A 14,006-nucleotide genomic window follows, 5' to 3' on the forward strand; every position below is an offset into this window, starting at 1 on the left:
CCTGGGCGTTTGGGTTCCACATAACCTTATCTCGTTTTGCCTTACTGGGCACTCGGGGTCGGCACACTCCTGCTGCTGCGCTCTTTTTGACATTCAGGGGTTGGCACACTCCCAATACTGCCCTTTCAGACTTACATCGGTCATTGCCCCCTTCTCTGGGGCCTCTCACATCGCTGCCCACTCTCTGGGGCTGGAGTCCCCACACTACCATGAGTCCCTTTTATGAGGCCTCCTCCAACCCCTAATAGCCTCACCCAAACCTCCGGTTACAAACCGCAAACACAAAGCATAAGCCTAAGCCCCTAGGCTATAACATAAATCTCAGCCCTCTGGCTCCAACATTCTTCTCACCAACCCAGGGGTGCTCCATCTCTCACCATCTCAAGCCGCTCGGGTATTCAGGCCTCTTCTCTATACTCGCTCTGGCAGCGCTCCTTCCCCCCTTGATGGCCAGCAGGGAACTGCCAGCCTGGTCCCAGCCCTGGGGTTTATATAGGAGCCAGGCCCTGCCCCTTCCGGTCAGCCAACCAGCCGTGTATGGGACATGGGTCACTAGCTCCCTCTGGTTACCCTAGCAACTGGCACCTGAGTATTTATTCCGGCTGTACAAGTAGCAGACACACCTTAGTGCCCTGCTACAGTTAGGACTAACCATCTCCATCTCAAAAGTCCCCATCTCTCTGTCTCACTAGCTGAGAATCTAGGGTACAAACAGTATCAGCCCAATACTTGTCCAACAGCAGCTCATGCTGTATGAGACTATATATTATGAGACAACTAAGGGGGATCCAACCTCTGTGATAAAGGTACATTCCACCAGAGTTCAGGCTACTTCTGTAGTAGCCCTATGTAATATTCTCATGCATGATATCTTTAGGGTAGCCGCCTGGTGCTCCATCCATACCTTTTCAGAACATTACTCCATTGTGAAAACCTGAAGACTTGATGCAGTTGGCAGGGTAATCCTACAATTGCTGCTCCCTTCAGAAGATGGTGAGATCCACATTCATTTTTAAACGGCTTTGGAATCACCTACTGGTCCAAATGTGTATGTGGATAGTTAGTCAAAGTAGAAAATGATGTTAATTACAGTATCTGGAGTTCTTCAAGAGGTATTGTCCATATACACTTTTAAATTCCATCCTCTTCCTGTTCTTGGAGTAAAGACCAATATTGGACTCTGAGGCTGAAAGGAGTGCTTGATATGCCTCAATCAACTGCCCTGAAACATTTTTAAAGTGTAAGGAAGTGCTTATTGTCCTTTATCCCCTACTCTGAAGCACAAGGAGGGGCAAAAAAAGGTCTCCAGGTGAAGCAGAGGGTGGGAGAGACCACCACTGTTGAGACTGTGTATGTGGATAATAAATCTATGAAAATTTATGTGACTAGTAAAGAACTTCATTTTCTCTTGTATCATTATCCTATCCTGTCCCATCACTGTGCTATCTAACAGGCAAAAGAAGGAAAGTTAATTATATGCTTCATTGAAAATTCTCTCTCTAGTATTATCATGAATATAGGTGTTGTAGGGCTTGCTGCCACTGCCCTGAGCTCATTTCCCTACAGGCAGTGATAGGGTGGAGCTCAGCTTTGGATCACCTGGTCTGCCAGGAAGCTGGTTTTATGTTTCTCACCTGCCACGACTTTGATGATATTATATTGCTAGGAGGCAATGCCCAAGGTGATTCTACCAGGTCTCAATCCCTGTTTTCTTCCGTGGGGCTCCAAACCTCCCCTTTACCCTACCCTAGTCTCTACAGATGGCACTCATAGTTCTCTGAAGCCAGATCTTAATGCTGCCTGTTGGTCTACTGTTCTGCCCTCAAGCACCAGGGTAACCATTGGCTTTAGTTAGGCACACACACTTCTAGGGGCTGGCCTTGGCCTGCACGCAAATATCCAAAAGAAAGCAAAACCTGACTGCTCTCAGTCTCTTTGTCAGACTCAGTCCATGTCCCCTTCACCTGGGGTCAGGCTCTCATATCCGAATCACAACAGAAAAAAAAATAGTTAATCCAGTCTCTGCTCTGCACAGGCCTGCCCCAGCTTACTCGTAAGCATTCACAGTCCCAATGGGATCTCTCCCACGTGCAGCGAGGCTCTAACCTGAAAACAGCAATTCTTCTGGCCTCTCTCCCAGATTCTCAGCTCTCACTCCACTCCAGGGATTATCAAAAGCCTTGTGTGGGCAGACCTCCACCTGCCTCCTTCTCTGGGTCACACCCACAGCATTTCTCCAGCAGGGTTTGCAACACTTGCCTGCTGGGATGCTCAGCCGCTCCTCTCTCTGTGGCTTGCAGGGAATCGATCCCCTGCTGCCCCTCTCTGGGGCCAGAAATACCTCTGAGCAGCTTCCCTCCTCCAATCCAGAGCGAGATGCTGCTCTGGAAGTGTGGTGATTGCTTCTCTTCCCTTCCAGTCTCCAGCTGCAGTCCCGCTGGCCATCCACACTGTAAATGCTGCTTTCCTTCACTTTCCCTGTCTATCGCTGCTGGCTGCTTTTCTTCTCCTGACTTCCCCTGCCCAGCACATAAGGTACCTCAGGGCTTTTGTTTACTCTTTCTTACTCCTTCACAAGTACTTATTCCCCATTTTAACCAGGAGACTGTGACTCAAGTGCCTCAGTTGATTTCAGTTACTGAAGCATCACAGGGGAAAGTTCCTTGAAGTAATCAGGGTCACTTAACTATTCAGGAGTTCATAGATTAAAATCAGCAGCTTAATTTGCACCTGGAATGAATAGGAAAGTGGTGTAGATGACCTAACACAAGAAACACCACCTAAGTATCTTTTGTGAAGCACCTACCACATCTGTGATTATCATAATGCTGCAGTAATACTATGCTATTATTAATAATAATTCTACAGTAATGCAAGGGGGCTTTTACTTTCAGAAGGTGATGACTGTGTACCTGAATTGTCATACCCAATGTAATTAAGTTACACAAGGACTTTTTGGAGCAGTGCAAAATAGTTTTAATTCTGGGTTAGTCTCTGCCCAGTCAACACATTCAGGTCTGGTGTAGAAGGGTCTGTCTAACAGGTGGGTTACTCAACCAGGGGCATGTAATGGAGACTCCTTAAATCTATACACTATATGGTGACCATGATTTCTAACTCTCATATCAGAATGAGGTTCAAAACAGAAGCTATAGATCTCCAAATGAGAATGTCTCTCATGTGTCAAGGGAAAACTCCACTGCATATGCTGGCATTGTTTTAGTTGCTAAAGTTGCTCTCTTACCACATTCCCTGTAAATTGCTTCTAAAAAAGAGGAATTGATTCCAGTTGATAATTAGTACACTTCCCAGAATCAAGAACAGATTTCATGAATTACACTGCTTCTGTCAGAGGAGGGGTACTCAATGCCCTACAATCCTCCATTAATAATTCAGGTATGTTCCTGCTTAATTTTGTCAACCAGATGAAAAAAAGAATTCAGCTTGCATGTGATAGCAGGATAGCTTGAATTTCCCTAATCACCTACAAAACTTCATTGAGTGATACTGGTCAAAATTCTTCTGAAATAGCTTTTGCTTCATAGAGGTTGAACATTCCATCTGAATCCAAGATGTTGTTTAAAAAATAAAATACAAAATATGCATAATGAAGACACTTTTTTGGGTAGGGACTAGGGGCATGCAAAGCTTCGGTCCATGATTTGATTCGAAGAAGATTCAGCCTGATTCAGAAGCCAAATCACCAAATCTGAATCAAATCAAGAAGGGAAAAAAAGCCCTCCAAATCAATTCGGAAGGCATGCTTTAAGGGGAACAGAAACTGAGAAGGGTGGCGGGGGAGACTGACATCTCTAGCTGGCCAGTGGCTGTAATCTTTCCTTGAGTCCCACTCCAATCCACAGTGCTCTGCAGGGGGACATAGAAACAGCATACAAGCCTCTGTCTGCAGCCTTTCTGTCCCTTTTGTGAGCTGTTTCTGCCTGAGCAACAGCATCTGAAAGGACTGGCTTGGCTTCCTACCTAGTCAGTCTCCTGCTAGTTTGTGTTCTTGGAAAGGATTGGATACAGCGTACTAACTAGTATCCCTCTACTTATCCCTATCCAATCCATTTCTTTCAGTATATATTTGTTCTTGTTTCCCCCCCTAACCCCCCACACACTTTTAAAAAAGAAAGCTTTGTTTTCCCTGGCAGTGTGATCCATCACTGTGCCGGAAAGCACATATACTACACATACTCACACGCATTCTTCATAGAAGAAGTAGTAAGGTAGATATTATTAAACACAACACAGAAGAAGAAGGCAGATGGAGATTATTAAACACACAACACAGAAGAAGTCAGACAGTCATACATCAGAGAAAAAGAAGAAGAAATATTATTAGTTAGTTACACACCCACCGAGACACATTTTCTAGCACAAGAAAGATTTATATGAAACTTTCTGGAAAGGCAGGTGCCAGGTCTTCTGGCAAGGAAGTGAGAGGGGCTAGAGGGTGAGGGGAAGAGCTAGAGTTGCAAGTCCCCCCCTCCCTCCCCAACATAGATGCATCCTCTTTCCTAGTAGCCATGAGTTTTGTGCTGCCAGTGGGAGCAAGGAGGTGGGAGCAGTACCTGTCCCTGCACTTGCACCACCTCAGAGAGATTGGGATCAGCGGCCCACTTAACAAAGCGGAGTGGGATACCACCTCCCAGATCTTGGTGGTCCTCAAGCCCTTCCTTGAGGCCACCGAGACTCTTAGCACTGGCAATGCTCTCCTTAACCAGGTGATCACTGTAGTGAGGGAACTTGAGAACCAAATGGAGAAGTTCCAGGGGATCAGTGTTCCTGGCTGGGGCAAGCCACTGTCACCAGCCATGCAGGTACTGGTGAGGCAGGTGAAGGAGGGCATCAGGAAACAGTTGGATCCATTGCGGTCCAGTATGTTCCACGTGCTGCGGGGCATGTGTGACCTGAGGGTGAAGGGGAGCGTGTGCACTGGCAGCACCAAAACCCTCCATCACTAGACCGAGGTGCTGGTTTACAGAGTCAGGGAGGCAGAAGGGCAAAGGTGAGGGGACGTGGAAGAGAGGGATCCACTTTCCTGTGACAGCACTCCCAGCACCAACCAGATTCCTCCATGCCAGCTGCTGCCAGTGTGGGCCAAGGGCATGGCTTCAATGGTGGGGTCCAGATGCACCAGACTTCAGCCTTGGGCAGGTAGCACCAAGGCTTCAGTGGCTACCTATCTCGCTGAGGACATGGAGCCACTGGACTGTGACCACTTGGTGTATTGGGCAACCTGCAGCCAGATGTGGCACGATCTGGCCACGGTTGCCTGGGAACACCTGCCCTGTCCACCGACCAGTGTTCTGAGCGAGAGGGTGTTCAGGATTGCTGGGGATGTTGTGACACCCCAAAGCACCTCCTTGGATCCTGGTTTGGTGGAGCAGCTGGTGTTCCTCAAGGTGAACCTCCTGCTGCTGGGGTCCTCCAAGGTCCACCTCAATCCATCCACACCTATTTCCATTTTATATTTTTAAACTAGTTAATGCCCTGCTGTCTGAGCAGGAGGTGGCACTCACTGTATCACCAGCCAGCAGGGGAAAAACTTGTCCCCGTTGAGCTTCCATGCCAGGACAAATTTGGAAATACGGGCTGGGGCTATGGGGAAGGAGGAGGCCCCAGGTCCTGAGCATGACCACTAAAACTACCCTGTGCCAGGGTCTGGAGGCCTGGTGGGACTGCTGGCAGCACGGCAGCCACAGGAAATGCCAGGATCAAGGATCTCCTGGTGAAAGGTGGGTAGAAGATGCCATAACCTCCACCCAGCCACCACACGCACGCACACAGTCTTGGCTGGGGAAAGCCCAGACCCATCACGTCTTTGACAAGCCTGAGACTTGCTGGTTGCAGCGGAGTTGTGAGGTTCCAGGTGAGCTCAGTTTAGCTGCCTGGGATGCCAGCTTTCGAGTTGAAAAAACCTTTGTCAGGCTGAAGAAACACCTGCAGTTGGTGTGTGCTGTTCCTGGATGGAAGGAATAGTAAAGTATCCAGAGGCTGGTGTGCAATGCAGGCAAGAAAGCCAGTCAGTGAAAGTGGAAATCGAGGCATCGGGTGAGAGAGACAGGCTGCCGTAGAGGGGAAGGGGAATGTAGCAGCACAGGTCAAAGTGAAGAGGTACCTGGGGAGTCAGATGTCCAGCAGGTTGTAGTGTGTCATAAATCCAATGCCTATATTGAGTCCATGATTTTCTGTACCTAGGAGGCTGATGAAGTAAACCTGTTCACCACTGCCAGTTCCTGTGCTCAGGCTAATGCAAATAGCATGATGGAAAATAAGATAAAGGTATACTCTATATCTCACACACTTAATCTTAGTTAAAGACCGATAGTATTGACAGCTATTTTCATTGAGTCAGCTGCCATCTGAGATAATGCTACAGTATTCATGGCATCCATGTCATCTTAAATTAATCCAAAAGGACTGTCATACATGCTGACAGTGATTGTTCAGGGTCATTTAATTCTCATCATCTATAACACCTCAGTAATGAGAATTTCAGTCAGATCAAGTAGGCATCTATGTTGTAACATTGTTGCAAAGGTTACACCAAAACCAATTCTACCTCCATTCCATTCTTTATATTCTCATACTAGATGTGTATAGTCTGTCAGATCTGATTTTGAAATAGGAGACCTACAGCTCTCTTGAAGATGTGGATGCATCCAGCACCATTCAGAAGGTCTCCCTTTGTGCCAAACTAAATACGTGGCTGAAGATCTCGAAGCTGATTAGGGCCCTGCAGGTCTTAGTATACATGTAATTATCAGGGTCTCCATTCATTAATAAATCATGAATGGATAATGTTGTTCTTATTACTGAATCTTCCATTAAACAATATATACTGGAGAAACAGGTCACTATTTTCCAACACTGAATCCAGATGTGACAACAAATGCAACCTCGTGTAATTTCTCCCAGTGTTTCAAGACTGTTTAGATGAGCAACAGCTCATGTTCACTGCTATCTTGCATGATAGATAAACTTTTTCTAAACTCATACAGAATTTTTCATATTTTTGATCTTCAGTGTCTCAATGTCATAGTTTTGCCCAAAGTCTGACCCAGTGATTTAAAATTCAGGTGCTTGAAATGCATTTGATACTGTATATTCAGTAAGCCTGCCAATGAAGGAGGCACAGAAATTACCTCAGTAACGTTGTGTGATGACTTCTGGCACACGCGCCAGATATTGCAAGTTTTTTATGGAATTTTTATAAATTTATCTAAAATGAACTTCTGAATTCTTTGAAAATTCTCTTCCTTTGTGAATATTCTGATACAGAACAGGCATTTTTTTCTTCTGTTACTGCCTCACCCTATACCCCCTGTGTTGTCACTGATCAGGTGCAAATGGACTGAATCTCTATGTCCTACATATACCTAATCCAGTTAAATTTGGACTGAGTCTGATCGCTTGTTTTTGTCTGATGGGCCTATTTTAATGTTCAGGCTTTTTGTCTGACTTAATTCTTTGGAATCGGGGATGGAGGCTTGCTGAAATCCTAGGATCCAGTCACCTTGGAATAACTGTCCAAGATCTCCTCAGACCTATGGTTGCTTGCATGATTCCCTAATGTTCCACCTAGTTGTAAATACTCTAGTCTCTACATAAACCAATCCAGAGACCATGCAAAGCAAGGAACATAAGCTTAGAAAATAATTTTTTTACCAGTGTCTTTTTATTCCTGAAAGTGTTACAGGTCTTTTAATCCAGTAAATGTCTTAACACACCCTTTCATCTCCGAACTCATTCTTCAACTTCAGACTTAATGTTCTTTCAGTCAGTTCATGATTGAAATAAATTCACATATTTTAAAGCTGGATTGGAAACAGAGAGAATATGTATAAGGAAAAGGCACAGGGATGAAAATCAAGGTGTATATACTGTGTGTTTCATAGCAACAATAAGGTCCTTTAGAAAAATTCTTTTTTCCTAAAATGAGACCATAAACCTAGTCCCATTTTTTACTAAGCTAGTAAAAAAAGGTGTCTTAATCCTGATTTTAGAGGTGTTGAGCACCTACAGCCTCCATTGACGTAAGCTGGAATTGTTGGTGTTCAAAAGTCAGGATGCCTCAAGGCTGGCAGCCAATATCACCAGCTATTTTTGTACAACTTTCATTTAACATCTTGGTGACATAAATCATTTATATTTATAAAAAACAATCTCTAAAAATCTGCAGTTTTTTTGATGGAAGGTGCAGTAAAAAGTTGCAGTGGATTCAGGTATAGCAAGACAATATTGCATTAATATATGCATGTTATATTTCCCCACTTTTTAAGTTAAAACTTAAATTCTGCAGAAACTGATGAAGGCTTTAGAGAAGTGTGACAGAGACATACTGAAAAATTTTCATCGAGTTATTAACTGAGGGAAAAGGTAAGGGTGAAGTCAAATTACTATAGCACTTTGAAGACTGATTACAACACTGCTGGAATAGATGGCCAGCAGAAAATAGTCATAGGTTTCTTGTGGCAAGTACTAAAAAAAAAGATTAATGAGGTTAGGGACAGTGATTAGGGGAAAATCCAATGCAGTATCTGAAGTTGGCTGCATTTTGTGCTATTTTTATGTAGCCATGACTTCTATATTACATAAGCTCATAAGAATGCTGGGTCATTCTGCCATAGATAAGGAAAAAAAGGCAGATAACACTAGAGGTTCCCATGCCACTTAAATAGGCCTTACCATAGCAATACAGATTACAGTCTATGACAAAGGCTGTATTGTCAGTGTTTCAATTATATACCTTATAATAAATTGAATTTTAAAACCTTGCCCAAGATAATATTTTGGATTGATAGTAGACAAGAATTTGTCCTATATATGGGGTCGTTTTTATTTTTTCTTAGTAAGAAAATTATTTATTTTGTTATGTTTATGCTATGAAAACAAAATAAATAATTATCTGGAGTACTTTGGGTAATATAAGTGAAAAAACCCTGATGTTTTGCGAGCTAAGTCCTACAAAACAGACATTCTGGTGTAGATTTGGTATTTGTACTATTCAGGTGGTACAAAAGGGCTATGTTTTGGCTGTACTTGAAAATAGGGCTTGTTCTGGTCAGGGCTTGTGTAAACCAGCCTCCACCTCAGTGTAAAGGGCATGCTGATTGGGGCAGGTCACAGTGGCGTGCCAGAGTCCCGTTGCCTTATTCTGATCTTTCACTAGTCTAGATGATCTTGGCGACCATTCACAAGTGCAGTTAATTGGAATAAGCTGCCATCATGAACTCTAGGGACTTGTCTACATTGCATCTGTGCTAACTGTAGCAGAGGCCACTAAGGAGCATGCTCTATTTATTCACTTCAGCTCCATATGCACTAAAGCTCAGAAATGAGATAAGGTGGTGTCTATAAAGCAGCTATGAGCATGTACCTAGGACCACTCTTACACTGTTTTGGTGTGCCTGCTATGGGCAAGTGCTGAGGGCTGTTCCAAAGAGCTGCATTTCCTGATTCCAGGATCTAGTTTATTCAGAGCACGAGCAATTGACTGGGGGATTCTTCACAGTGGTACTTGCAGCCATAGCTCAGAAGCAGTGTAGGCACACCCCAAGAGTATCAGAATACAACAAGAATTGAATCCTTTGTTTTTGAAGATAAAAAAGCTTTCTTTTTCCTCAGAAATGCTTAACTGTATAACTACTATAGTGTGTCTAGGAAATAACGCATGATGGAAGTTAGCATATGTGCCAAAATACATGAACAACAGTAGTCTGTAACTACCTAGGTAATTGAAACCCACTTCAAACTACATAACAAGAGAAATACTACTACTTTTAAAATTATACAAAATATTTTGATGCGTTTAAAAATGTATTTACATAAATCAATATATGCATTTCTCTGAGAATTCATAATGACCTGAAGAGTCTGTCCAGTTTTTAGAACAAAACTGGAAGAAGGCAGGGAGTATGGCGCCTTAGAAACTAAGGCCAGGTACAGACATTACATTTTTACCAGTATAAGTGATTGAAAATCAGTCTGTACCCATAACAGAACAGAAGTTCAGCACACAGACTGATTTTAAAATGGCAGAACCCAGTCTAAGCTTTACCCCTCCCCTTTCTCCACCACCAAAGGGAGAATGCGTGTTCTGTTCATGACCGATCTAAACTACACCACTTACAGAAAGCCACGTAACTTAGATTGATTCTGCCTCAGGTTTTTGAATGTCTTTACCTAGCCAAACTGGTTCAGAGATGCATGCACTTTCCTGTGTAGTAATCTACTTGGGTAGATGCACAGTCTCAGAGTTGGCTGTTGCCTACAAAAGGTTGTGCTTCTGTGAACCAGTTAGTCTTTAAGGCTGGGGACAGAAATTGGACGTAAACTGGTATAAGTGATCAGAAGTCAGTTCAAATCTGTAGCACAACAGAAGTTTAGTGCACTTAAACCACTTTCAAAATGGCTGAAACTGGTTTAAGAAAAACTTGGATGGATGTAGTATCAGACTTAACTGATTTAGGTTAAATTGGTTTATTGAACTTCTGTCCCAAATCCCCGCCAGATTTGAGTTAACTCTCAGTCCCCCGGCATCCCAGGATGCTTTGCCCATCCCCTACAAACCCTCCTCTCAGGGTGGGCATGCTAGCCTTGGCCCAAGCTGTCTGTCCCAGCCAAGCAGGGAGGCATGCTCAAATACCCGCTGGCTTCTGGTCTGGGCCACTTCAAGCATGTGGCTGCATTTCTGGAATCAAAAGTGAATGTCTACTCATTTGGTTATTGCTTCATTCTACACATCTTAGATTGACCTGTGAAGATTGAATTGACTCAGCCTTGGGCTTTTTGACTTTCTGTACTTTGCCTAAGATGCCACGCTCCCCTGCCTGACTTCAGACGAACACAGCTAACTCTCTCTCTCCAGAAAAAGTTTGATAACCTTTCACAAAATATCCACAAAACTTTTACCATTCAACCACACCAGTAGCAATAAATTCAGAAGTAAATGTATGTGCCACTCTTTTAAATATTGTCCTGATCATAGCCCACTTACGTTAACTGGGTTTGGATTTGGCCATGTAGCTCATGTGTTTCTTTGAGATATGTAAAGGTATGTGAGCATAAATATTTTGTTAGTTTTTAAATAGAATGTCACTGTAGTTATATGTTTAGGGGGGAAACAGAATTAGGACTATAAAGTAAGCTCAAGTGAAAAGGAAAAACATAAATATTCAAAAGCCTCTGTGTGTCAAACTGTTGAAATTAGTAGTCACCGGGGATTTGTTTATGGAAAGTTTCTAGGTTTATGGAAAGTTTCTTATAGTGTTTATGTACCAGTATATTAATTTGAATCATGCATTATTTACACAGTAAGCTCAAATGGCTTTTATCACTATATTTGTCATGTAGGTGGATATTTAAACACTTTTAATAAAGAAGATCTTTTAAGATGATATATATTTCCATGCAGCCAGTTTCACATATATATGCTCATGAAATGTCCTTTATATTAAGTACTTAATTACAGTAATGCTCTAACATGAGGAATCCAAAGACTTGTTTGACATTCATACATTGCTTATGTCACTGTTCATGTCTGTAGTTTTACATTTCTATAAATACTACATAAGTAATAATATTTTGCACTTTTTATATATAATATTGTAAGAAATGTAGTTTGATCTTTCTCACTTTAATTATATTCTCCCCTATGATATTTATGGAAGCCAGTGTATACATGAATATATATTTTTGTTGTCAAGGCTTAATTTTTTAAGTCCTGTAATAAATAGGACTTATTAAGGACTCTCCAGTGAATAAACAGCAGGGATTATAGTGTTCTATTGTACAGTTTTGTCAAAATGCAGAAGATTTCTTAAGAAGATAGGAACTGTTCTCTGAAATAAGACACTTGGCTAAGCTCCTCTCTTCCTCTCTGGCATCCACAGCTTAAGTCTGTGCATGTTGTGTCAGAAGAGTGACAGGTGAAGGAAGGTAGTACTGCAGTCTCTGTTGTAAAGTATATGAAAACTATTTCTCTTGACACTTGATCTGCTGCTTTTAGTTCCCCAGGAAAATGAGTGTCCATCTCTACGTTCCTGTGGACCTATCCCTTTTGGGAGTTATAAAATACTCACCCAGATGGCACCAAGTGTTTACACAGAAGCCAAGGGTTAAGTCGGTCACAAGCAGAAGTACTTAAGACTTGCTTACTAAACAGATATTTGGAATGCTGGCTCTTTAGACTGTGGGGCCTGGTAAAATCAAGCTCAGAGGAAGTTCATGCACACAGCTAGTCATTAGGAGGAAGTTGCAAATTCAGGCCTAGACAAGTTCTGTGGTCACTTTCAGGTAGTCAGTCAGTAAACAAGTGACACAACAGCTGTAGACTATGGAGCTTTAATAAAACAGATTACATAATTAAAAGAAAAACTGTAATTTATTTTCTGCCACAAAGGGTATTTATAATCAGAGATTCATTTAACATAAGATTTTCAGTTACTTTGCTATTTTACTGAAAGAAAACTCTACCCCTAAGTTTTTAATATTGTTGTAGGTAGCTTTTCTATATAATACTCCCATTTTCACAATTAAGGGGCTTATTCTGCAGATATTGCATATCTCCTGCAAGTTGCCCTCTTATGCATCGCAGTGAGAAACAGGACTTCCCTTATGTAAATAAGGGATTGTAGGTTTGGACCTTACAAAGGAAAATCTAATTAATAAATAACTTAGTTGCCATCATCCTACCTTTTAAAAATTAAAAATATATCCAACAGAAGAAATGCATGTCAGCTCATACTGAATAATAAAACAATCTGTAGCTGGGAAATTATTTTATATTTTCATTAGACCATATTTTATGTCACTGTTACATAATCCATAGCCTTAACAATGGATGGTGGAAATACTCCCCTTTTTTAAAATCTTATGTAAATGTGCGGGAAGATCCTGCCAAGGTAAAAGATGTGTCTGTCTGAAGTTTGAAGCTACTTTTATCGCTTCTATGCAATAATGCAGGAAAGCTGATGTTTGGGGACTGAATGAAGATTTATGTTTTGGCCTCAAAGAAGATTTATGTTTTGTAAAAACCTGCAGTCTGATCAATTGACATGAAAATGATTTATATATCTTTCATTAGAAGAATGATATGAGAATAGTACCCTGTTCTTTTCTATTACTAGCACACTTCAAAGTAAAGGAGCATTTCAAATTATTCTTTCTCAGGAGTTTAAATTATGCATTTTCTCACTTAGAAAATAAACCCTTGTCTATTAAAGTGCTGAGTTCATAAAATTTGAACTTTTATGTAATGGCTCTCTTAATTTCTCACTGAAATGGCTGCCTCTGCTGAAAGAAAATTAAGATAGATTTCAAGCTGTATTACCAGAATAAAGTGTAGATATTACCACACCCATTAGAAAATAGATTTCCACAAAATACATTATATTCTTCCATAAAATATTGTCATAAAAATGCAGGAGGCCATATTTTGATATAGTCTGAAATGTGCACTATTTAAGACTAACTGATGATTTGATTTCTGTTCAAGTTAACAGGTTGGTAGCAGAGTAACCAAGAATGTATATGGAACTTTCTTTATCTGAAATCAATGGCAAAACACGATTAACTTCATAAGGTGCATTATCATGCCAGATGTAGGAGCAGATCCTGCACATGGAATTTCCAATTTACTTCAGTGGGGTCTTTAAGGCTAGGGACAAACATTACATATAAACCAGTTTAAATGATCAGAAAGGGGTTTAAACCTGTAACAGAACAAATGTTCAGTGCACATAAACCAGTTTGAAAATGGCTGAAACCAGTTTGAGATAAACCTGGTTGAATGTAGTATCAGATTGTCAAACTGGTTTATGCAACATCTGTCCCACACCCTTTGCTGGTTTGAGATAAACCAGACTCCAATTTGTCTACATCATTTCTGTAGTGGGAGCCCAAAACTGGACTCAGAACTCCAGATGTGGCCTCACTAGCCCCAAAGAGGGGGGAAGAAGCATTTCCCTCGTTGTGCTGGCAATGCTCCTATTAATGCA

At 41.8% G+C, this 14,006-nt stretch overlaps 1 protein-coding gene across 5 annotated transcripts in view; it reads left to right on the top strand.

Annotated features, from left to right (window-relative positions):
* Positions 1-14,006, top strand: part of COL19A1 (collagen type XIX alpha 1 chain) — a 393,720-nt gene that overhangs the window by 158,145 nt on the left and 221,569 nt on the right. For 4 of the 5 annotated variants that reach the window (XM_059730850.1, XM_019496735.2, XM_059730872.1 and 1 more), the window contains one exon: positions 6,205-6,288. The exons of the other annotated variant lie outside the window; for it this stretch is intronic. In XM_059730850.1, the coding sequence (XP_059586833.1) occupies positions 6,205-6,288 (84 nt within the window). The remainder of the gene's footprint in view (positions 1-6,204; positions 6,289-14,006) is intronic. 5 annotated transcript variants of the gene reach the window in all.

This window comes from Alligator mississippiensis, chromosome 1 (assembly GCF_030867095.1).
Source record: "Alligator mississippiensis isolate rAllMis1 chromosome 1, rAllMis1, whole genome shotgun sequence".
Taxonomy (NCBI): domain Eukaryota; kingdom Metazoa; phylum Chordata; order Crocodylia; family Alligatoridae; genus Alligator; species Alligator mississippiensis.